The 27951-nt window shown below is 28.9% G+C and overlaps 1 protein-coding gene across 3 annotated transcripts in view; it reads left to right on the forward strand.

Moving 5' to 3' along the window:
• LOC108556895 (transcription factor GATA-4-like) overlaps window positions 1-27951 on the forward strand; it is a 55045-nt gene that overhangs the window by 22786 nt on the left and 4308 nt on the right. For 2 of the 3 annotated variants that reach the window (XM_017913200.1, XM_017913202.1), the window contains exons 2-5: window positions 1029-1225; window positions 1302-1588; window positions 19027-19145; window positions 20898-21128. In XM_017913200.1, the coding sequence (XP_017768689.1) occupies window positions 1029-1225; window positions 1302-1588; window positions 19027-19145; window positions 20898-21128 (834 nt within the window). The remainder of the gene's footprint in view (window positions 1-1028; window positions 1226-1301; window positions 1589-19026; window positions 19146-20897; window positions 21129-27951) is intronic. The other variant, XM_017913201.1, reaches the window with a different exon arrangement.

Genomic DNA, 27951 nt, shown 5'->3' on the forward strand with positions numbered 1-27951 from the left:
TAATCAATGATATTATCAATTAACACTAACAAGTACATTTTTGCAACTTCCAAAGTAACTTGTAAAGTATCAGATTTGATTATGTTTCCATAATTGCAAGAATTGCTTAAATTTACTTCTGAAATGTCATGTAATTTATTAGTTTGTTTCATAATTTATACTTGTTAAACATCACGTTAATCACGTATTTAGTAGCACACAAAAAGATCCACCAAAATCTTACTAATCATTTTTTAATTATTATTATTTTGATATCAAATGGATTGAATATAAAAACAACAAAATGTTGAATCAAATGGAACATTTAAAGTGAATTTATATATTATAATTGATTTGTTTTCAAATTCTTATTGTATCTAATTTAGTCGAAAGAGCTAACGATTTTAGTCTTTCAGCTTATATATAATAATATAATAGTCTGTTTCATTTTCTGAGAAATATATTTGAATAACGAATAAAAAAATGAAATTGTATTTCATAAAATGTATTTGTTTCCTTCAGTAGTAAATGTACCATGAATATAATTAGAATACGTTTTGTTGTGTTGGTGATAAATCTCGATGAGCGTGGAACGGATGAAACAAAACATGGAATGGAATGACGTTAATAATAATAAAAGAATCTTTCTCATGCACGTTTCAGTAAAACATGTTGTGTATATTTTTTTGTTGTTTGCTGTGGCCAAGAAGAAATGTATTTCTGTTTATTGCTGATAACAAGCTCCGAGCTACAAATTCGCTCTTATCCAGCTCGAACACGCAAACCGGACTTCCGTTTGGTAGCTCGATAACGCGCGCGTTCCTCATGGACCGTTTTGTTAATTACCAATCAGAAGGAGAATGCATAATGTAAAACAAAAAAAAAATAAACGAACGAATGTTAGGAAGTAAATATTGCGTTATAAATGGTGAATTTGAGGATTTTTTCGGTGAACGATGCAATGGTTGGGAATATTCGATTTCGTAGTTATGCAACCAGACGTGCGCGCTTTGTAGACCGGTGATCTAATTCGCTTTTGTTTTATTCAGCAGTTTTGGAGTACAGCGAGGAGGCGGCCCAGTATAGCCCCTCCCCACAGGGCGAAGGGGCGGTGCCATCACCGCATTCGCGTGCGGCCACGCCCCTCGAACGTTTGCCGTCCTATAACGAGCAAGAGATCGAATCCTATCCGACGGGAATCCACTCGGACGCCGCTGAATACATTACGTACGGCCGAATGGATGAGGTGAGGAATTTAAATAAATCCTATGACGTCCCATGTGTGTATACAGGGTGTATCAATTTCGATGTCGTTTCTTCAGGTATCTCTCGAGGAGTCACCTGGTGGTCATCAGCAGGAATATGTGCAGCTGGGACCCAGCTCTATATCGCAACAGCAAGGCTCCTCGCCAAAGGACAGCAACGCTTCCAGTCCAGGGGGTTCCCCATCGAGGGTCCATCCGACGACCTTCACGCATCTGGGCTCCATAACAACGAGCAGCGAGCAGCAGAGCTCCGAACCGCAGCAGATCACCCAACTGACGCAACTGTCGAGTCATATAAGCTACGGCGGCACCGTGGACTCCTCCACCTCCGAGAACATCTCAAGGTAAGCGCAAAAAAAAATGAAAATCGGTAACAAGACGCTTTCTCATATAACAGCATTCTAAAATCGACAAACCAGTATCGGAACTGTATTTGCATAGAATACTTTATCTTATCAATTCTTACATTTTTGTGATAACACCGGACGATATATCTGTTCGAGTCTCTTTAGTACTGCACTATCAAAACTCCAAGATGCTACTAGACTCATCATCATCATCATTAACATTTGCATAGTTACATTACATTTAAAGAACGTGCCAAAATTCACCACAAACTGCAACAAGGTAAGCGCAAATAAATACTGGAAATACAGTCGAACAGGATTATAATTTTTCGCACCAGACAAATGAAAACAAAAGGCGATAACGCAACGTCAGACATTTATCATTAAAATGCGTGATTACTAATATTTGAATATCTCCAATATGCAAATAGAAAGAGAAAAATAGATGAAAAGAAAGAAATGCAAATAAAATCTTTCGATTATATAATGCGCAATTAAAATTAGTCTTATCGTCCGGTTGCAGCCGTTTGTGTTTATATAAATAGCATAGCTTTTGTTCGTCATCGGACCAGTTGGTAACAGACCTTGACGCCCGTTATCGGTGTCGCCATCTGACCGTGATCTTGTCAACTGCATTCGGTGGGTCACCATAAAACCAATATCGTCTTTATTAGGCGAAATGTAAATAATTTGCGCTTCTGTTTCGTGTTAATCTTTTTTTTCTATCATCATATCATCATCTGTCGCCTTTTGGTGCCGATTATCTCGTGTTTGAAGAAGTCCTCACTGTTATGGTGATAAGAGGCAATTTGATATTTTACCAATAATCTTAATCTGATGCCACAATTGTTTCTATATTCCCAATATTGACATTACCTACATAATCAAATTTTTAGTTTTTATGTAATTTTAATGAAACATATTTTCGTAGACTTAATCTCCTATAGACTAAAATATTGAATTTTATATAAAATCTAGATAAACTTCAACAAATTAGTATAAAGATATTCCAAAGTGTATTTGAACATTAGGTGACAATTTCCTACTTCTTCCTAATTATTAATATTTGTATACTATAAAAACTGGTAGAAACACATTTCTGCAATAATACCAATATCTTCTTTACTCGAGTATTTTTAACTCCGTGATTTATTAATTTTGAAAGAAATTTATAAAAATATTTTTATTTTGTTTGTAGATGTAAAATTAAAAATAAAAGTAAAGTTTAGTAGGAAGTTTTGAAGAAATACCATTGTTGATTGATTATGACTATTTAAAAATAAGAGTATATAACAAAACAAAAGTTACTTATAAGTTTATGGTTTCAATGGATAAATTAGTTAAATATAGTCTTTGATACCTAAAATATAATCTGTTTAGAGATTTTTTTGATTAAGTGAAATAAAACAAATTAATGATATTTAGTCTACTGTAAAATGTTTTGTTGATGCAAGATTGACCAGTTGATTGGACAACCATTGATAAATATGATATCAAACGCGAACGTTGCGAATTTAGGAAAGAAAAAATGACTTCGTGAATGAATGGAAACGAATGTTTATGTAATTGCTTCTTGCGTTTTGCACATAATAAACAATGCAAATTGCCTCATGAAACGGAGATGTTTTGTCGGGTGGCCGAGAGCCTGTTATCCGATGTCAAGACATTCGCGATTTGATACGCGAATGTAAATAATATAATATGAAAATAGAGAGCACAGAAGAGACAGAAGTGAGCGAGGAGCAGAAGAAAAAAAAAAGCATATAAAAATATTACACACACACACACGCGCGCGTGAAGAATCAAAACTAAGATCTCGTGTTACGTAAGCCGTGTGAAGGCGCCGCGCACGCCTCCTCTGTCATCATCATCATCATCATCTTCCACCCACTCACGATAAAAAAAAAAGTATATAATAAGAGAATACGAGAAGAGATAACGGTGCAGCGGCTACAGGAAAATTATCACTTTTTGGCATCTTATTATTTACGTGTAGACATTTCTGCACTTGCGTCAGGCGTTTTCGAACCCCGATGTTTGTAATTGTTACGTCGATTAAAACTGATACGAGAACTTTGTAATATGACGAACTTAATTAAATTGCAAAACGGAAATTAAATCATTGCCTTTTTGTTTGTTTTTTGAATGGGATGCGATCAAATAAATGACTCATTATTATGTTCATTATCATAAAATCAAGTTAATAACTACTTGTTACTTCACAAGTACTTGTTGATAACTTGACAAGCGCTACGGATTTAACTTAAGAAACAAGCTTATCTCTAGTTGATATTATACAAGTATTAGTCGATAGATTGACAGACGACGTGAGCAAAATACCTTATAAACTTTACTTGAAATGTGACAAGTACTTTAAAACTTGTAGACAAGTCGATGAATTGACATGCGCCATGAACAGAATAACCTATAATCTTTACTTCAAATGTGACAAGTACTTATCATATATCATACATACTAGTGGATAAATTGACAAACACCGTAATCTTAATTAGAAATTTGACAAATACTTTTCAATTGTTTGGTACATGATTAGGTTTTACTAGACCATCGTCTAACTAATTTTCTTTGCAATCTACATTCGATAACATAGATTTATACAAGTTGAGACTATAAGTTAATAAGTAAGCAATGTTTAGTATACGTCTGGAGATTAAATCCTACAATAACTATATTGGAAAATACCATAAAGAAGTTACTAAAAATTAGAGATAATGTAGTAATTAACACTTTGCAACTCATTATAACTGATACGAGTTGCATAATAATATTGATGAAACCAAGTAATTTAATTAGTTTAAGTGTAGTCATTGAATCTTTTAGGAATTCTTTTAGTGGATTGAATGTATAAAAAAATATTATATTTTCAAAAATCTAGAATAGAAAACCGGTTTGATATTATTAAAATCTTTTCGAATCTTTCATTGGTTATTAACTTAAAATTAAATGAATTTTGTATCGAATGTATCAAATTTGTGAAATTTTCTGAATACTTTGTAGAGTGAAACTAACTTTCATTTTCTAGTTACAAACAGGAAGTAGACAATCTTATGGAAATGATCGTTTTTCGAAAAAAAAAAAAGAAGCAATGTCCCAAAACTAAAACACAAGATTAACATCTTAAAGGCATTTTAAAATTAAGGTAGAAAAGAAACTGTTATAGTACGGGTTTCTCTAAAATTCAGTAAATTTATTAAGGAAAAAAAAATAATTTTGTGTAATAATTTTTTGGAGTGAATCCGCATTATGCGAGGTATATTCGTAATATATGTAAACATATATCACATTTAGATAGATTTCTTCACAAGTAACTTTTCGAGTATTTTTAATGTTTAAAGAATGTATAAATAAGTGATTTAGGTTTTTTTAAGTTAGTATATTAATTAGCGTATATAAAAAGAATTAATTCATTGTTGATTATGTTTAGAACTTTTTTAAAAGTATTTTGTGCATAAACAAGTTTAAAATCTTGCTATAATACAAGATATTATAGCAAGTAGCTGTACAAATTATCAAATACAATGGATATTTACTTTCACATTATTATGTTGTAGTATTTATCAAATAATCACAAATGATAAGTTGGTAAACATTTTTTTAAAATTAACAATTGTAAAGGAGGAAACTATTTGTAAATATAAAACTTCCAAATTTTTGTATTATTACAAACATAATTTGGTATCATTATATAAATAAAAGTTTTTCAAAATAATGTTTGTCCTTTACAACATAACATATAAATATTGAATAATTACTTGATAAGAACGGTCATATTAGATCGGAAGAAAATTTGCTTTAAAACTTGAGGAATTTGAGACTTAACATCAATGCAGCTGACTTATTTACTTAATAAGAAAAACAATTTTTGCACTTCTTGAATGGACTGGATCGAATAGTTTGTAAGTTATCGTCGTTTCTTTAATTGCAATTCTGGGAATACCATTCCTCAGGTATTGTTTTGTTGGTGAGTTATTGCCTGTTGTAAATGGTCTCGGGTTGAGGAGGGCCGGAAGGAAACAACTGGTCTCATTGAATCCACGTGTCCTGGCATTTACCTGTTCTCCTTTCCAATTACCGGTACAAGAAACGTTACTTAGCCATGGAACGTGTCCCTCCTCGAAGGGTGCACATACTTTCTTGCGCAAGGAGCGCGTGCCGTGCCGCCCGCATCGGAAGGATTAAATTTTCCGCTCCATCCATCTTCTCTCTTCCACTCTTTTCTTTCCATCCGGAAGCAATAAAGACGCCGCCAGTAGTCTTAGACCATCGATTTTGTAAACTCTTCAAGATTATTACCGTACTTCGTCCATTCATCCATTCATTCGAAAGCTATAAAACATCATCAATACGCATCGGTTAGTTAAGCTCTTTAAGATTATTGCATTTCTAATCCCGGTTATATAAACACTTCGACATTATCGACAATCTCCAATAATTATATAATTTGTGATATAAATACTACGATCGCAGTTAACGTAGAATTCCTGGCTCTCCGATTAGATTCGATTCAGTAGTATTGTGTGTTATTAATGCTCGTTTACTGCTGCGCGAATAAACGGAATTTACTTACCGAACGAAACGATAAAAAAAAATAATACACACACACACAAACTTTTTGTTTTATTTACTGTAACCAACGTACTTTCAATTATATTTCGCGTAATCGACATGCCAAAGTTGATAGACCGTGATATCAACTAAACTCTGATTATTCTTTTACAGCTACATTGTTTACATATTTAACTAACTAAGTATCTAGATATTAACGTAAATTAAGTTGCTGTTTCATTAATTTTGAATACATAATTTTATTAACAATTTTTTTTAGTGATTAGATAAATCATATCAACTGAATTATTAGATCAACATTTTCTTAATTAATTGATTTCAAAATTAACTTAAAAATATTATGTAAACATATGTAATATGTAACAAATTTATATACGTTTATTGTACTGCTTTGATTAGTCCGCTTTCGGTTTTAATAATTGAACAATTTAATTGATAAATATAAATTCTAAAAAAATACGACACAAAATTATAGTTTTAGTTTTAGATACAATAAAAATGTAATTATTATCATTTAGATTTACAAATATATACAAGTTTTTTTTTGTATTTACATTATTTTTCAGTCTTATTTATATTATAATAGTAATTATTTTATTCTTTTATGAAGTAAAATTAATGCTAATAATAATTTAACAGAAACTATCTAATTCAGTAGATGTTTGTGGGTGAAATTGTTTTCTTATTGTATTTAGTCATATAACATTAATTATTAGAATACGAATGAGATGTTTTGTTTTTTAATTTATAAAAGATCAGGGGAAAAAATGTATTATAAATAAAAAATGAAAAAAGGAGACGAAAAGATAATAGGCTCAGTTTAGAATTTAATGTTTAGATTGTAAAAACAGATGCTGTAAATAAAATAGAAAATGAATTTCACAAAGCATCCGTTCACATCTACACAATAGATGCAATAAACGTATTTATGTGATTTTCGGGGTTTAAGTAAAGGTGAGGATTTTCTATTAGAGAAAATACTTTGGGTTTAGCTTGTTTTTGTAAGATGCGCTGTAAAACAAATGAAAAACATTTAAGTTTGTGTCATTCCGAGAATTACTTTCTTCTGAGAGGTTTCTTTTTGTTGTTGGGTATACTTGTAAAGTCTAAGCTTATTTACTAGTTTAAACAAAATATTTAATGATATATATGTATATAGCAAGAATACCTTATATCAGTAGGGATTCGCTATAATCTGGTTTGAAAATTTCACAACAAAATATCTCATAATGCGATTTCTAACAGTACGGATTCACTATAGTCTGGTTTGGAAATTTCAAAACAAAATCTCTCATAATGCGGCTTCTATCAGTACTGATTCCGTATAGTCCAGTATGAAAATTTCAAAACAATATCTCGCATAGTGCGGCTTCGATCAGTACGGATTCACTGGAGTCCGGTTTAAAAATTTCAAAACAAAATCTCTAATAGTGCGGCTTCTATCAGTACGCATTCACTATAGTCCGGTTTGAAAATTTCAACACAAACTAAATTTTAATTTATTAAAATAAAAATGAATTTTAATTAATTTATTATATAAAATTATTTTTTTCTTCATATAGTAAAGTTTCGTTTTGTACGGTATATTCTTGATATTTGTTCAGTTCCACAATTAGCGAAAGGTTATTACCCGCACTATGCGAGGTATTGCCGTAAATATTGTATATAAATTGGACTTTCAATGTACGTTTAACATAGGTTAGTAACGTTTTGCAACAATAATTTTAGCTGCGTATGCGTTTTTCCAACATTCTAATAACCTTAATGCTCAGAAAATATTGCTTAATATTACCTAACTTGCAAATGAGTCTACGTAACAGCGTTTAGTCGGATCATCAAGAAAATTCTATGATCGTTAGAGATCCACTAAATCGATTTGGATTTTTTGGTGGAAACAATTCGGTGCTGTTTGAACTGGAAAAAAGAGACAGAGAGAGACGTGTGGGTCACCGAGGGTCAACATTTTAAAAATAAACGTCGAGCCGAGTGATATTAAAAAACAATTAACGGGTCGGATGTGCGCACAAATTGAGGTGGTCGCATACATGCAATGACCTTGGACACTAGCTGCGCGCTCTTCTATAGATTACAATTATTGAGGTGTATGCGTGTAACACAATATTTAATAAAGTCCATGTGTGAAACTGACGGACGGACGTTTCCAAGTAATACTTATGCACACGTTCGTTCGCTCGAGCGCATGGCTTCAAATGCAAACACAATTTCTTCCATCCAATACATGCAAAATTCAAAGACAAATTCAACAAAAACTTAATTGTTAATATGCACATTTCCGAATTTTATTTAAAAAAAAAAGGTATTTTAAAATATTCGTATAATTCTCAGATTATAAAAATCAATGTTTTATATAAATACAACATTTTACTTAAAATTTACGTTAGTATTTTACAAATATTATTTTGATTTTAAACAAACAACAACAAAAAGTAAACTTTTATATATTTTTTATATTCTAATATAAACTTTTAAAGGATTAAGAAAACATATTTATTTTGATGGAACTTCTTTCAAAAACGCTTTGTATATGATATTTTTATGTATCCTTTTTTTGTACTAATTTTCTTTTAATTATATTATTTTTATTGATATCGATTTGATCCATAAGTATTTTTTTTTATTTGTGTATACTTTTCAATAATTGCATGAAAACGTTCATTTCTAATTATGATTAATGAAATGTTAAAATTATGAAATTAGTTAAAATATTTAAATCTTTATCTGATTTCTAAAAATATATTTATAAATAGAAACGAAATTAACAACAACAAAAAATACTGTTTTGATCTAATGATTATTGTTCGAAGAAATGAATGAAACGGATGTTTTAAAAATCGATCAATCAGAACGACTTGTTTCTTATCGAAAACAGACTTTTGTAATCAAGGCATCAATAGAAACATAATTAGTATACACGATAAATAACCAGAATTATCTATGGTTTTAAATATACATTTTTACTGTTTATGAAAAAAAAAAAACTATTTTTTTTAATTGAAAAAATGTATTAAAACGTTGATCAATTTGAAATGTTTATTATAAGTTTATTAATATAAGTGAATATAATTTTGTTATAAATTTGAATATATTAATAACATTTTGGCAGAAATAATTGGTCAAAAGTTCTTATAAATATTGTAAATAGTAATTGTAAAAAAATAAGTTTTTTCTTACACAATGAACTTAATTATGAAATTATTTAAAATATGGTTGTATTCACTTAAGAAACGTTTTAATGCTTCAATCAGTCCGGATTATATTTCGGTTTGAAATTTTCAAACATACAAACCTGTTAATATTATAATGATGGGCAGAAAGACCTATGATCAATAGCCCTTTGTATCAGTTGACTAATTATAATGAATCTTTGCAATTCACTAATGAATTAGTTATAAAAGTTTATTTTTTTGATCATTTCAGGAATTATAGGAATGGTTTTAAAATTGTGTATTGTTTAATGATGTGTTGACTTTGACTGAAAACGTGTTTTCGTTTATATTACAACTACAAATTCTTTCATAGTCTTATACCTAAACATAGACTTATTAGCAGCTAAAAACACAGATATTTTTTAGTATTTCCGAAATATTGAAATACTTGTAAAGAATTACAAATTTTCGATATTTTCATATCTATCTTTGAGTCTATTTAATTTATAATAAAAAATGAAGACGTAATATCCGATTACGTTTGTTTTTTTGTTGATGCACGTTTATATAATTTATTATCGAAAGCGACTTCAAAGTGTAAATAATAAATACTTAGTTACAATTATAAATTTGTAAGCACACAAATATGTTTTCGTTTTCTCTCGTCATTGTGTAATAATAATTATGGATACTTTTATTGTTAATAATCTTGTTGCTCTAAAAGATCATGATTCAATTATTTTTTATTAGTGTTTCAGAAATATTTAAGTATATAAGTAAATCTGTTATGAACATTTTTTTTATTATTAGTCCAAACAAATTATAATCTAGAATGAAGATATAAGATGCAATTATATTTTCAATTCATTATGAACGATGTTGTGCAACGACTTTGTTATTTCCAAAATAATAAAGATTGATTTTCAGTTTATAATTTAATCTATTGATAGAATTTCGTAATGGTTTTAATTCTGTTTAAGTTGAGAATGGTTTTAGCTTAATTATTGTGTCGATTAACGAATTTTACTTTACTGTTAGAATAATTAATAATTCTTATACCAAAGTAAAATTGAAAATTGAAATTAAATAATTTAATTGTTTTGGTTAATTGATACATTTTATTAATAAATGCATAATTATTATATTTACATTTTTATAGAAGAACAATGAATGACGAATAAAAAGATATTTGTAATTACAGTCTAAAATGCATACAAAATTGATTAATTATTTGTAATATATAAATAACAATTATAATTGGATATGCAAGTAAGTTTTCGTATATTCTCATCATATCTTTGTTTTGGAAAAGAATGTTTTTTGTATATGAAACTTTAAGTAAATATTAGACTTTTAGGTCACAATTTTTGAGGAATTTTTGTACTTCTTTTTAGAAAAATGATCAAACATCATTTGTAATTATATGAAAATTATAATTACAAATTTTATATGAATTAATTTATTATTTCTATATATATATACATAAATATAATTCAATATAAAAGTAAGTTTTCGTATGTTATTTTCATTTCTATTTGAAATTTTACGTAAATATTAGGAATGTTGGTTGTAATTTAAAAACGAAATTAAAAGAAATCTGAAAATAATCATTCATAATCAGATAAAAATTACAATCTAAAATGAATACTTAAGATCCAATTTTATATGTTTTTCTCGAATTGAAGCAGGTGGCTTTGATAATTACGTAATTATTATAGAAAACAATTGAAAATTTAAAAATAAACTAAACTTTAATTGAGCAAAATATACATCTTCTATACTGTGAATTCTCCCTTTGTGCGGTTTTAAAGTTCTCGATTAGTCCGGTTTTAAACTATGTTTCATATATAATATTAATAACAGTAATCAATTGTTCATGGTAGTAAAATTGATTTCAAATTGTTCATATAATTTTACAAATTACTCCAAGAAAAAATACATTCAAAAGATGTCACAAATTTTTTTAAACTGAAACGATTTTCCTATTTTTTTTATAGTAATTTCATTTGATTTCATCTTCTATACTGTGAAGTCTCTCTTTGTGCGGTTTTAAGATCTTCGATTAGACCAGGTTTAAACTATGTCTCATATATAATGTTAATAACTTTAATAAGTTGTTCATTGATTTCAAATTGTTCATATAATTTTACAAATTACTCCAAGAAAAAATACTTTAAAAAAATGTCACAAATTTGTTGAAACTGAAACGATTTTCCTTATTTTTTTTGCATGCTTCGTGTCTGCATGCAGTCCAGTTATAAAAGTTCTTTTTTTTTGTACAATTATTTGTATATGTGTATGTTTTTTTTTTGTAATGCGTTTTCCCCATTTCTTTCGTGCGACTCCATTTATTTATTTTTTTCCGCCTGCATATTTTTATATAATTGTGTATGCTGGTTTCTTATCATCGAAATAGGGTAATGTGCCCGTTACAGGCAGCTAGTTGTGAGCCGATAACGAACGAAAACGCTCTTACATTACAATATAATGCACACACATTTACACAAACACAAGTTTTTTTTATTTATTATATATACACACATATTTTATGTACTGAAAATAATATTAAAACGAAAGCTGATTTTTCGGTTAACCACTGCGAATATCGATTTGACATGAAATCACGATTCTTTTGATAAAAAAAAAACGAACGAAGGAAACGAATTTGTTGTAATGAGAGCAATCAATCGGAAAGGGAAATACAACAAATTGCGATAAAACTGACGCTGTTTGAGTATTTTTTTTTATTTCCAATGTTAAGTAAATATATGTAGTTAGATAACAAAGAAACGTTTATTTTTTGTACTGAATGTAGTTAACATTGATATTATCAAGGTTTTAAAACACGAAATGTTAATGTTAACATTTTTTTTACTTTCAATTCAACTATTTCTTGATTGCATTAAGAATTATAAACATTGTGAATTGAAGCCTTTCGTGTTGATATATCAATTAGTACTTTTATTGTTATGTAATTTTTTCATATTATTTAATATATTTACTTTAAATGTGTATAAAATACATAATTTTATTGATTGAAAAAAAAAACGTTTTTTTTCCTACATTATGTAGTTAACATTGATATTATCAGGTTTTTAAAACACGAAATGTTAATGTTAACATTTTTTTTACTTCAAATGTTCACATTTAAACACAACACTTTCCTGGTTGTAATAAGAATTATAAATATTGTGGATTGAAACTTTTCGTGCTGATATATCATTAGTACTTTTATTGTTATGTAATTTTATCTTGTTTAATATATTTACTTTAAATATGTATAAAGTACATAATTGTATTTGACTGAAGAAAAAATATTTACTTTTATAAATCTATACGTATAATTACGTTTATTCATCTAATTTTGTTAGAACAAACGATACTTTGTAATATATTTATTACTTATTATTAATAACATAAAAATTACAAAAAAAAATACATTAGGGCAAAAAAACTCGACACAATTGATATTATTACAATTATTCAATTAAAATAATCTTTGAAATACTTCTCAACCTAGAAGGAACGCATGAAATTATTTGAAATAAAATTTAAAAATGTATTCTAAACTTTATTACTAAATCCAGGTACAATTTTCACACAAATATCTTTTTAAGAAAACAACTATTCAAAGAAAATAAAAACATTTTACAAAAACTAAGTCTTTTTTATAGAGGCTCATTTTTTTTGCTATGTTCTTCAAAGAATTGAGACTTAAAATTGTAGAAAGTTCATATACTTCATACATGTTTTTCTTTTAATTTTCTGTTAAACTAGACTTATTTTATATTTAAATAGTAAATAAATCATTTTAATTTGATTTAAATCAATTTATCCAAATTAATTTGTTTTTTTTATTGTAAAAGATTAACTAGAAAAATTTGTATAAGATTAACATTCTATATGGGAATTTTCTTTTTAGTATGAGTAAATATATAATTACTATTTGGTAATTAATATTGATTTTTCTTTTGAAATTTCTATCAAAAATCTTAATTTTGGTCAGTTTGTATAAGATAAACAATTAATTATTTAAATCTTATATGGGAATTATCACTTCAATTTGAGTAGTTACTTAATTGCTATTTATGTTATTAATACTGATTTTATTATTTTCTATTATTATTTGTATTAGTTACGTTTAATTTCACACATTTAACTATCTAAAATACTATTATTAATGACAGTTATTTGACAGATGTCAAAATTGACATTTAATAATTGATTTTATGGTTAGCAATCTTAATGTAACATAAAACAACAAAACAGTTTCAGATCTCTTGATTTTAAAAACAAAATATTCATAAAATGTTTATCATCATTTTGTTATGTGAAACGTCAAATTTGAAGTTTTGTGATAGATTTATTATATAGTCATCAATATCAATGAAAATAAATAAAAAAATAATTCAAAAAGTGTTATATTTAAAAATAATATATTATATTAAAATTGAAAAATTTTCTTTAAAAAAATATATGAAGATTGCTGGATTTTTCGCTGTAACCGTTTTATTCTTTTCAACACTTCGTGCACTTGACATTGACAAAGAGTGTGAAGGATAATAGAAATATTTTGTTATATTTTTTGCGTACGTCGTTGAAACAGAAAAATCGCTGCATTCGTCGTTTTCGAACGCGTTCAATGAATCGATGAATCACTTGTTTCGTATTCCCGTCTACACGGATTTTGACGGCTGAAGAATAGTGTCTAGATAATGATTGTTGTTTAGTGTTGGTGGTCGTTAAAAGGTTCGCCCAATAAACGGAATGGAAATAAAATAAAATATAAAATGAGCTTCTGGCAGAATTCCATAAGCTTCTAGCAGATAACAAACAAACAAAAAAAAAACCCGGTCTCTCTCCGTCCACTACACCCTCAATTTAAATAGCTTTGGAAAAAGGATTTCTTTAAAAAAGATAAAACCGTCTCGACTACCGGAACAACACACGATTTGTAAACGCTCCAACAAAAAAACAAAATCAAAAAAATCACATTACCGAAGACATTTTTGTTTTGGTTTTTGTTTTCCTTTTTCGAGAGAGGATAGAGAAAGAAAGGAAGAAAACGCGACGGAGAGACACGCGCAGAGAGATGTGTGCCCAAATGGAAAAACGATTCCAATAATATTTTATGAATTCGACTTTGCAGTCCTTGACGTGACTTATTCGATAATATGAAGGCACTCCATAATTTAACGCAGAAATAAGTGCAATAAAAAGAAACGTTTGCTTTTGGTTACAAAAAAGAACATTTGTATTTGAAACAAATGGAATTAAAAATGAGATATTCGAAATTATTGATTTACTTTTCGAACTTGTTTATATTTCTTCTGTCGTCGCTATCACCGTGGTGACGAATAGCTGCCGTCTGATAAAATCCTTGCTGTATTTGTTGATTTTCGGATTATCAAAAGTAAACAGTTTCTTTATTATCGCATTTATGAAGAAAGCAATTACAAATAATTTCGGTATGTAAATTATAACGAGTCATTTCGCGTTTACATTTCTAATTATAAAATGTATACATAAAACATCTAATTGCATATGCCGCTATACCTCGCACAGTCCTGATTCGATTAGTCCTGGTTTTATGTTTGAAAATTTCAAAACAAACTAAATTAGTATTTTAAATTATTATTAATTTTTCCTTTTCTTATTTTCTGTGCGCTTTTAAAATCCTCGATTAGTCCGGGATATTGGCAATCACCCGCACTATGTGAAGTATTGCTGTATTGCATTTTTATCCTATATTAAAACATCAATATAATCGTAAACTATAAATAAATAATTTATTAAAATTTATATAAGTTTTTTTTTTTAAATAATTTTATACAAACATCAAAAAATATACATAATATAACTATAAGTAAATTTTTAAATAAACGTTGAAATATTTTAAAGTTATGACTATTTGTAATGATTATTTGATAAACTTGTCCATTAACAAACGCATCATTAAAATGATACGTGAAATTTACTAATAAGATTTATAAAATTGATGTTTGCTTCATATTTTATCCACTTATAAACAATTAATTAAACTATTCACATATAAAAAATGGTGTTTTGTATTGAAATATCAAAATTTTTGATAGCAGTAAAGAAATGGGAATGTTTATATTGATCAAATATATTTTGTTCAACAGTCAAAGCCAAAAAAGCACGACTATAAGAGCAAATGAAGAGAAATGTACAAAATTGTATATTCTCATATATTTGTAATGATCCAACTAAATTAATCAATTTGTATTATTTAATACTTTTTAATACTTATCAATTTAAGATTAAGATAAAAATATATATACAAAAGTTCTATTTAAACTATAAGTTTGATTTTTTCAAATTAAACAATTCAAGATTTTATAGTTACAATGAACTAATCGATGAATACTTAAAAGATAGTCCAATTTTAATATATAAAAAATGGTTTTTTTATATATATTGTAATCAATCAAATAAATTTTGTAGAAAATTTTATATAAAATTGAATAATTGATGATTATCGTAAGCAACAAAATACCAAAGAAAAATTCCTTATCTAATAATAATTAAGTTTTATATTTAAATATTTATTCTAATGTTCTTTAAAAAGCTTTTTTTAAGTTGTACTAAATCTGTGGGTTTGAAGAAGAAGAAAAAAATAACGATCGCTCATTATTGAAACGAAGGAATTCCGATGCGTGTGCGTCCTTATCTTAATTTGTTCTTCAGGACATTACTAACTCGATGAATCAGATCATGAAAGAGTTTTTGTTATAAGAAACAAATCACACGGGCGAAAATTCCGTATCAGAAGGTAAACTACGTGAGAAACGGTTCGATAAGAATATTTGTTGCAAAACGATTTTGCTTTATTATTATTATTTTTTTTACTAAATAAAGATAACCGATATTGCGGTTGCAGCAACACGAACACATTAATAATTAAATGACCAAAAAAAAATGTGTACAAGAGAAAGCAACAATTTAGTAATTTACCGATTACCGAATGTTTTTGATAATTTTTTTTTTGTGATAACCATAAAGAAAAATAAATTAAGTTGTTTGAAATGCATAATTTTAGTAATTTAAACTAAACGAATGTTTTGGAATGGATTTGTTTGCATTGTCATTGCCGTGAAAATGTTGGAAAAGCGATCTTTGATCTTAAGCAAGGGAATGGTTTGCGCAAATCATTTGCGCAGCTCGGAGAGACAGAGCACGTGACCGCACAATGGAACAATTGCTTGCACCTCTCTCATTTTCTCTTTCACTCTTCCTATGTTATTTTTTTTTCGTCCTGCGACGTCGTCCTTGTTTCGCGCGTTGCCTCGAACGTGTCTCCTTCTCTTTCTCTTCTGGTCGGATGGTGGGACGACAATTAGTGTTTGTGAGCCACTTGAGTGTTCGAGTGCCGTTTTTCGAACCATTACCGTTCGCGTCGTGATCAGATGAACTGAGCCTTCTTGCTCTTCTACTCGTGCTTAATTTTTTGGCTATGCCTGTTGAACAAAACGCGATCTCCAATAAGTCTTCATTCGAACTCGAACAGTGTTTCCATTTGATCATAATAAACATTCCCATTTCGAAACTGCAATCAACAACTTTGTGATAATCCAATACAAAAACACCACAAGTGAATCCTTCAAATATACTACAATGTAAATATACATATTTAATTATTAATCCATTTTTAAAAACAAAATCTTGATTAATTTTCTAATAATCTTAATTTTTAAGAATTTTTTTTATATTTTTTCTTGAATAATCTTCGGTTTTTGATAACAATACGATAAGTGGTTATGAATGAAATGGGATATTATGTATGTTCTTCAATCATTCTACGTAAGCTGTCTGAATTGATGAAGTTTGTTTTGAATCCAATATCAACTTTTTTTGTTGAGCGAAAACAATTCTAAATTTAGAATACGTGAATTATTAATTAAATATTAACAACACATTTTCATATGTTATTCCATCGTTTGTTACTTAATGTTTTGTACATCAAATTCTCGAGTCGTAATTTAAGAAATTCAATATTTTTGTAACTAATACACAAATTTATTATTTAAGAAACATAACTTATTTTATCGATGTTGTTTTAAATATTAAGGTACAAATCATTCAAAAATAGAACGTTTCAAACTATTTCTTTATAAAGTTTTTCGGTTCAATGTTCTAACTGAAAATACAAAATTACATATACAAATTTTATAATAAATTATTGAAAAAAAATGTTTTAAATTATTATAATCTTATTGGCTTTGTATTAAATATTTTTACTGAATTGATATATTTGTAGTTTGTATTGTTTTAGAAAGTTTAAAATAAGTTTATAAAGAAATTAAGCAGATGAAATTTGATTTTCAGATTATTTTTTTAAAGAAATTGATTTTTTTAAAAGTTTAATTACTTATTGTAGTGTTTTCAGTACATTGTAATAACGGATTAAAACAATTTTATTGATAAGTCTTATATAAATCTATATTACAGACTTATATTCAAGTCAAAATCTAAATCGCTTTCATGGAAGTATACAAAAAATGCGTAAATAGTTTAATATGAATCACGTCTACAAATTTAGGTAATCTATCGAAAAAATCATAGATTTTGTAGATTACCAATTAATACCGAATCGTTAATTTTTTACAAATATTTCGGGTCATCAAATTCATAACTACGGTTAATTATAATTGGTTGGTAGAGATTACACTTCGGCTAATGACTAATGACTTCTTACCATTAATGCATTGAGAACAGACAAGAACTGTTTACATAAGGAAGGAACTTTGTTCTTTGGAAATTCCAAAAAGTTGCGTTATCAAGGAAAACCGGTGGTACGAAAATGGAATCGAATTAGTTTCTAATTTTCGGTCGTTGACTCAAGTAAATGAAAAAAAAAACAATCGCTAATGAAGAATAGATTAGTATTGAATTAAATTGAAACAAGTCAAATGTTGTGATCAAAATAGATGTTATTTTGAAATTTAAGAGAAAATGAACGGACAACAAAAAAAGTCGTTGCTTTATATATAAAAAGACACAGCAAATGCCAATTTGTTTTCCCATCGTTAGTGGTTCTTGTATTTCTTTTTTCCTTGATTGTAATCTTCGTTCTTTCCCCCAATTGAGCATAAACTATGTATAAGAAGTGACCTTAAAAAAAATACTGAAAGAAGAAGAAATAAAATTCGACTAATTCGAAGCAACAAGGAAAAAGACGACCGTTTCTTTCTAGTCAGCAAAGTAACTTCTTTCTAGTCTTTGTGCGATCTTGCGATTGATAAGACAGTCGCTGCAGGTTTTCGGCGATAAAAATGTTTTCGATACTGAAGGAACTTCTAACCCAGTCCGTTGAATAGTAGTATATCTATTTTTATTTATCCAGACTATATACCAAATTTTTGATTACAGCTTATCGTCTCGGTGTATTCCGATTTAGTCATTCCCTCCTGCAGTTCTGTTGTGTTTACGTGTATTTTGGGACTCTCGGTGCAAAAGAACACACGCATCAAAACAATAAATAACAAAAGAGTCGTATCCAAAGTGCAATCCATACAATCCGTTGAGCAATCCTACTCCATCCTTTTTGTGATCCCCATACGCATGTTGTTGTTACTTCATTCTTCTTTTTTTTTTTTGATTAAATATTGTCGAATTTGTTATTTAAACATCTCCGTTTTCGTTTCTTTTTCATTGCAGTCCTCTATACTCGACGACGACCAGATCCATCCCGAGTTACACGAACACAAATATGCCGTTCTACAACAACGGATCTTCGGAGCTCGGCAATCAACCGACGCAACTGTGGACCAATACAGGTATGTTTACATTCATCCATCAATAAATCATTCGAATTCGTAATAACATCGTCCAATTACTGACCTATTCTCGTCAGTGTTTATCGCGTATATTTTTAATTTCGGAGACGCAGATGGTTATTTTTTTTTTCGGTTTGTTTTCCAAAGAATTGACCTCTGCGCAATCGATACTCTGATAATTCGGAATGTCGCTCACTGCGATTTGGCAATAAGAAAGATTCTCATTATTCAATTTGTGTTATACAACTAAATGCATCATAAAAATATTATAAAAGTTACAAGTTAAATTAAATTAATTATTGATGAAACAAGTAATTTGATAACTAATTTTAAAAAAACTAGTTATAGTAGACATGGATATGTCGATTTATCAATTCTAGTGTACATTTATTACATCACTAATTTTGATGATACAGTGTTATTTAATATACAATTTGATTAATACATATTTAGTGATTGAAAACTAGTACAATTGTTTTCAATCACTAAATATGTATTTGAAGATTATATTTGACATTGATAGTCATTTAACCTAAAAGCTGATCAAATTTGAGAAAGGAATGTAAAAAAAGTATAAGAATTAATTTCTATTACATTTACTTCTATTTTCACAAAAAATCCAAATAAAACTATGTCATAATAATAACTAATTATGTTGTAATATCATTAGTAGATTGCATTTGAAGTATAATCTTCATCATATTTGATAGGTTGAAACTTGATTATAGAATTGTTTGATAATAATGTAACTTACATTTGATATATTGTTACTACTATATTTAATTTTAAATTTTCTAATTTGGATATTTAAAAAACATTTTTACAAAAAGTTTTCAGTAAAATTTTGAAGGCTAACGATTATACTTGGAATCACAATTGCAAGGAAAAGACCATTGTTTCATGAAAATGCGGAAAAATAGAAATGCAACGAGCGTCGTGGTAATCGTATGAAATCATCAGATTGATCGATGAATTCAAAGTTGATTCATGCTACTTGGCGCCAGTGTAAAGTCTCGTCTGCTCAGGAAAAGCGCAACCATTTTAAGTCTGAAAATTTCACTAGTTAATAGACAATAGTTTTGTAAGAAGATTGTTATGAGAAAATTACTTTAGAATGAAATAAGACCTATTTGTAACTGTTTTCATAACTTATTATTTACCTTTTTAAGATTTGATTAGTTGAAAATGTAATGCTCTTCAATATTATCTAAAACTAGAATAATATTAGAATTAGTGCTGAATGCATATCTTCTTACAATCATCAGAAGTAAGCTTCAAAAAGATACTTCGATCTTTGAAACATGCTATGTAATCATTAATACTGTTAGTTTAAGATAATTGCGTTATCTTTCAAACAACTTCACTTGTTATGTAATTAATGTATTGTTATGTAATTTGAAAAATCTTAGTCAATAGACATAATAATCTGAAAAAATGCTTATGGTTGTAATAAGCATGATTACATTATTATTCTAATATAAGTTCCTAATTACATAATTAGTGTTTATTCTACTAAACAAATTTGCTAATTTTATTAAGAATATAATTTGTTTTTGTTGTTTCCTTCAATTGCTATGGTTATTCTGTTATTAATAGAAATTGTAATGCTTTAAAACATGATATGTTTAAAATTGTTGATGTGTTTTTGTATCAATAAGAAGGTGAAATTATGGATGGATGAAAGATGCGATGGTCAAAGGTTGTTTGTTGTTTGGATAGGTGTTGATGGCGTGTTTGTTGTTGTTGTTTCAGGTGAAGATTATGGAAAGTCGGCGTGCTCAGGTACGACCCTTCCGGCATTCAACAGATTGCCGACGACCAGTTTCCATAGTAATGGGTCGACGGCGGGTCACAGGACTCCAGGAGCATACCCGGTGACCACTTCTTATCCCGAATGGCAATACGATCCAGTCCAGTACAATCCGATTGTAGCTAACAGTCGCCGCGGTAACCAGCTCAGCGCCTCCGCCTCCCTCTCAGCAAGTAAGTTGAACCCCAACGTATTTTCGGTTGGTCATGCAATTCTGACCTCTCTCCGATCCTATCGGACCACAGAAACCTGGGGAGAAAGAAAGAAAAAGAGAGATAGATAGATACACATACACAGCATATGATCAAAACACTTATCAAGAAAAAGATACACACGGAGAAAAAGAGAGAAAACGATTTTAAAAGTCAACACTGATAATGCGTTATTTAGACGAGAGATACAATTAACCATGACCTAAGCTACTCTGACTCGGAACGCATATTTTGGAAAATTGCGTGACCGAATAACAAAAAAAAAATACATATACATAAATTATGTTGCATCGAACTTATTTTTGAGACTTAATTTGATAAGGCTCGTATTATCTCCGGCTCTAATTAGTTGTTTTCGTGTTACATTATTTGATTTAATTGGATTTTTCCATCGTTTTTTTATATCAAAAACTTTCCTATTTATATATCTTTTCAATTTTACATCTGTGGTTAATTATTACGATTTTTTTTATATAATTGACAATAATATTATAATAAAAGTAATTATTTAATACTTATATAAACAATAAAAAGTGTTAAATGTAAAAATAAGTTAATCATAGCTATTTGCATTTAACTTTTTTGCCTGATTATTATGGGTCAAATACCATATCTATTAGTGAATAAATGCTTAAATATGCGTTTAAAAAGTATACAATTTGTAATTAATATTATTATTTACTTACAAATTTGTTTTGTTCTTAAAATCTATCTAATTTTTATCATCATATTTGATTAATGACAAAAATATACGTCAATATTCGAAACATTTTGTTATATGTTGAATATGTTTAATATGACTATCTAATAATTATAAAGAAGATTTAACAGAAATAAACAACAATATAAAAGATAATACCTATAAATATAGAAAATTAATTTATATGCTTGATATTGATTTCAGTTATTAACTAAACACAGTTGTTCCAAATTGATACTAAAAAAACACAATTTTACTTGATTTATAATATTTAATTGAATGTCTTTTGATTATGATTATTATTTTTAGAAAATATATAAATTGAATCTGCATAAACCAAATATTAGTTAAGCTTTGAAATTATGAGATCTAATTAGTTCTATAGGATTAGTTGAAAAGGTACTATATAAACGCAAAGATATTACATAATGAAAGCGCAATAACTTTTTCTGAAAAGTAATCAGATGTTGATGTGAAAGGAGACCGAAATTCCCACAGCACAGGATGATTTTCGCCGAGCGGCGTTTTCCCTTTCGAGTTATTTTTACGCGTGTATCTGGTTTGTATGTGCGTGCGTGTGTTCGTACGTATGTATGTATGTATATGTGTGTGTCTGCTGGTGTGCGGCACTTAAAAATTATGGGCGCATTCAACAGATCTGGTGTTTCAGTAATAGAAGACACTTCTGGGGCCCCCGCAATTATCGTTAAAATCAATTCCACTCTCGCCTCCCATGAATAATATTCATTCCAAGCCTCTGTCTCTCGGGGCCTCCACTCGAAACAGCTTCATAATAATACTTTCCACGTGTCCATTCAGAGTTTAAAACTCATCTCCAAAATAATGCAACTCAATTCAACATCCAAAATTGCAGCAATCTAAATCGAAGGTGTTTTCTCATCGCCGTATCGAGTTGCGAGGAGTAATTGTCAAAAAAAAAAACACATACAAGTCGCCTAGTAACCTTATTTTTTTTTGTTGGTGTTGATTTTGTGTGGGCGTCGTACCCATGGGATAGCAACAGGCCGTATCCATTACATTCATGCCACACGCTCTTTCCTTGTTTATTTTTTTTTTATATACATATATATTATAATATTATACTTCTTCCCTTTCATCCTCTCCACCCAAGATTCATCCTTTTTGTTTTTGCTTCGATTACTGCAGTGTTTGCAAACGCAATCGGGGATTTTGCAAATGAAAATGATGCTGATGATGAAGTCGAGGAGAACTGGTGGTTGCTGATGTTTTTTTTTTCCCTCTTTTTGTCGTTCACCATCGGGACCGGATGTTGGGTCTGTGCGTAAAACTTCACTTTCAGCGGGGCTTCATTATAACATATACATACATATATTGTTTTGTTTCTCTTTCTCTTATGCGATTTTTTTTTTCATTGTGCTTTTCGCGAGCCTGCAAATATTTCCGGGAACTGACCGAAGGCAAACCCATCGCGTCAGCGAATCCCATGGGACAATTTATACTCACACAAACAGCCAGAGTAATTATATTCCGCATTTGTTTTATTTCTTAATGCATTTCATCCATATGGTTAACACCATCAAGTCTAAAGGAATGCTAGATCTTGAACTTGACAAAAGAAGATTCTTGCTTTTTTTTTGTTCTTTGAATAATAATTTGATTTTTTATTTTCATCATTCATGACATCACTAAGTCTAATCAAATCTTCAACTTGAAAAAAAAATTGAAGATTTTTGTATATTTTTTTCTTTGAATAATAGTTTTATTTCTTATTTTCATCTGTTTAGTTATGGTGTCAACAATAAGTCTAAACAAATTTTCAACTTGAAAAAAGTCTTGACTGAAATCTTTATATAATATTTTTTTTCTAATGCTTAATACATATAAAGTCTAAAGGAGATATAATTGAAAAAAAAATAAAAGAGAACTTTAATTTGTGTATATTGATCCAGACTGATTTGAATGATTTTGAAGCTTGTACTATGATTCGGTAAACATTCAAAGTCTGGTAAATATTTGAATTAACGAACGTAATTTGTTTTGCGAACTTTGATTGAGTTGCACCGAGAATCCGAAATCAAGTGTTTATTAATGCTAAAGGACAACAATTCATTTGTTTGTTTCACATTTACACAAATGGAGTACTACAAATTGTACGTTTTTAACACTAGATTTACCAAACACCACAATTTAACGCTTATAGGATCTCATAAATGTTTCAGTACTAGAATATAGAATTTAATTTAAATTTTCTACTAATTTGTTTATTAAGATAATAAAATGACTCTCTTAACGAGTGACGATGAGAAGAGAAGTCCCGAATTGCGCGCCTGTTACATCATTTTGAAAACACAAATTATGTGTATTTTTGAATATATTAACCATCTTCGAATTTCTATGTCATCTTTGTTTACATGTCTCTGAATAAAAAGCCAAAGAATAAAAAGAACCATACATATGAAAAGCAAAATCATTAAAAATCGAGATCAAGTTATACTTTTTTTTCCGGCATGGAACGCATTGACGTAATTTACATTGGTTTATATGGGGAAAACTGTTTCACTATACAAGTATTTCACTATACGAGTATTTCACTATACGAGTAAAAAATTTGGAATGGATAAGTATGTATAATTATGTTGGTCAAATTGGACAAAATGATATTAATAGTGATTAAACATAAATTAAACAACGTATTAATCAATTTGAAGAAAATGCTAATATTAGTACAGAAAACGTAAATAGAAAATTATATTCTCATTTAGTAAAATTTAGTTATTATAAAATTTAATCAATTAGTTAAAATTAATCAGGACTTTTCAACAGCAATTAAAGTATTAAATTAACAGTTTTTAGTATAAGATAAATAAGAAGTGATTGTTTGATATCTTTTTCATATTGTTTGATATTAAATTTATTTATCAAAAATAAACATATTTCAGTTAAAGGTAACAGTGTCAATATTTGTATTAATTGCATTAGTTTTAAATATTATATATGTTAAGTTGTAGCAATATAAACCTAGTTTAATTTAATTATTTGATATTATTTATAAAATGAAATCAAATATTCTATTATATAATCTTATAAATGTAATTCAAATGTAATATATTGAAGCAGAGATGGATTTGTTGCTACTTGAAGTAAATTTAATATGTATTTTTAGACTTTAATCAAAGTCCAATCGATTTGCGATGCGATAAATAAAATAATTAAAGGAACGGCACTATTATTTACGTGTTTTCACTGAATGTCAGAAGTCGGTTGCCCCCTGCAATAAAGAACGTCCCCGTTGTTGACAGCTGTCACAGCTAAAGGGATTAAGATGTTGCGTGTGGAAAGATGCGTGTGGCGCAGTGTGCAGAGAGGAGCATCGTCGGCCATCAAATAAATTAATGTTCTCTTAAAGATGCATATTATTTTTCATGTCGGGATGCATGGGTGGGACAGATAATAAAGATGTCAGTGTGGTGGCAGAAAGTGGCGCAGTCGAATTTTCCGTGCGATTAGTCGCTCCGATTCGTGTAACCCTAGACGTTTAGGGGTTTTTCGGAATGCACATTTTTTTTTATGTCCCAATGTCCCTTTTTTTTGCTCTTCGCAAAAGTGGTCGATGTTGGCGCCACTGCAGGGGTGGCGCATCTACCATAAATTAAGTAGCGCCCCCCATGCGCACACAAAACCCATGGGGAAAGAAAAACTGTCGCAGAAAACAGTTGACAGGCGAGAGCAGCGACTCGTGTTTCTGATCAATTACGTTATGTCGCAATCGGTGGGCGCGCGTGTCGCAAGAAGTAAATTTGCATGTCCACCAAAGAGGATTGACTTGTCTTTATCAAATTTGACACAATTTTGATAAAAAAAAGACGCTACGAAATTGCAAAGAAAACGGAGAGAAACAGAATAATACCGTTATAAATTCGCGAACGCCCTTTTGCGTAACGCGCCGATTGTTTATTGTCACGAAACCCGATCGTTTCTCTCTGTTTATTGTTCGAGGAAACGAAACTTCCTTAACTGTTATTTACGTTTGCATTGAAGAAGTATATAATAAATAAAAACAGCAAGAGTCTCGATGTGATGTGATCATATACACATACATGCTTATACACATATACAAACACTTATACCGAGAGACGTGCGCGGCTGCTGCTGCTGCTGCTTGGATTCATGAAAGCTTTAAACGGTTTTTAGCTAAGTAATCTGAAATTTTCGCTGCATTTGCCACCTATGCAATTAAATGCTGACTCGGGGCCCTAAAAGGAGGGGAACGAAAAAAAAAAAGATCGCAATTCATGATTATTAACTCCAGCTAAAGAGAATGGCGACAATTAATACCGACAATAATATGTGCAGTATTATATTAAGCACACAGTGCTGAGATGCTTGCACGTATACATAGAATGAAGAAAAATTTCTGCATTTGTACAAAAAAAAACTGACTTTAATTTTTGTTCATTGATTTAAAGTCCACATTTTTCGTATAAATAAGTTTCAAATTTTGATTCTAGTATTCTTTCATAGTATTAGAGGCTAAAGATACTTTATATCATCACTTCTCAATTTTTTTGCCAAGTAATAGCTACTGTTGTATTGGTTCCAATTATATAAGTTTATTAATGCAAGGTGACAGCTCTCATTTAGTAACCCATTAAAATATGCTTGAGATGTTGTATTGCAACCCAATTGTTTATAACATTGAAGTTTTAACATTGAGTCATTTAGCGACCCATTAGAAATTTAAAGATAAGATTATTCTAAAAAGAACTTAGTTCTAAAATTTATAGATTTTGTTTTAAGAAATATTTTTTTTATTTGTCAAGTATAATAATGTGAATGACTGTGATAATGTTGTGTAACTAGAATGTCTTGAAGAAAAGTAATAGAAACCAACTTTATATATATAATTAAATGCTACCGGAAATGAACAAATTTAGAATATTTGTATTTTTTTATTGGTATCAATAAATTTTGAGTATTTGAGAAATAAAACACTTCATAAAAGTGCTGGAATTTGTAAGCTATGATTAAATACATAAAGAAACCGAAGAATAAGAGATACCATAAATTGATTTACAAACAAATAAACACAAATTCATTGAAAACAAACATGATTTATTATATGTATTTGTTAATGGTGTGTTAATGCTATTGACTATTTTATAACATGTTTCAACTTGTCGTTCTCGATTTATCTAAATAGTATTCGCTCAAACATCTTATTGTCAATTATATTATACAAGGATACACAAAGTATTTTAACACGTTTTACAAGTAATAATATTTAAAATTAATTGTCTTACATATAAACTGAAAATTAATTGGAATTGAACTAAATTTGAACAATAATTTATTGAAAATATGAACTAAGATTTGTCGATTCTTAAACAGATTGTTAATTTGTTGTGTGATTTGGGTTTGGATGTAGTGCAAGTAGTATAGGTGTGTTTGTATAGCAGCGTCTGGCTCGTTTGTCTTCCGTTCGTATTTCATTAAGTCTGATTAAGTAGCCACCGATGTTTGATGTTTAATGGTTAATGTCGAAACGCAACAAACACTTAACACAAATGGCACGCGCTCTCTTTGTCTGCACTTTGATAACGCGCACGGCCGGAGGAACGTATTTGAAGTGTGCTCGAGTCACCGAGACATTTCCGGTCCATGTAAATAGCTAAGTACCTCACTTCCTGCATTCTCGTTTGTATTTTCCTACATTTTATTATATATATATACTTTCACCAATATAAAGAACGTAAAAAAAGAAACAAAGTAGGTACTAGGTACATAAATATATACCAATAATTAAAAAAAATACGTGCAGTAATAATTCATATTATTACAATAAGAAATATGTGAAATATTTTTATATTAACATTAAATAAAATTAGATTAACAAATTGCGTTTGAAATTAAACATTATTTCTCATGTAATCACTATGAAAGGATATGTGATAAGTGTATATTAACGTTATCACGAATCTGACTTTCAGTTACATGTGAGATTTATATAAAAATACATATTCATATTTTTCTTATAATTTAGTTATTATAGAAATATTAATAAATTTTGTGTATCTTTAGCAATATAAACAGAATTATTGTTTA

The sequence above is a fragment of the Nicrophorus vespilloides genome, unplaced genomic scaffold (genome assembly GCF_001412225.1).
Source record: "Nicrophorus vespilloides isolate i.1.1-1 unplaced genomic scaffold, Nicve_v1.0, whole genome shotgun sequence".
Classification (NCBI taxonomy): domain Eukaryota; kingdom Metazoa; phylum Arthropoda; class Insecta; order Coleoptera; family Silphidae; genus Nicrophorus; species Nicrophorus vespilloides.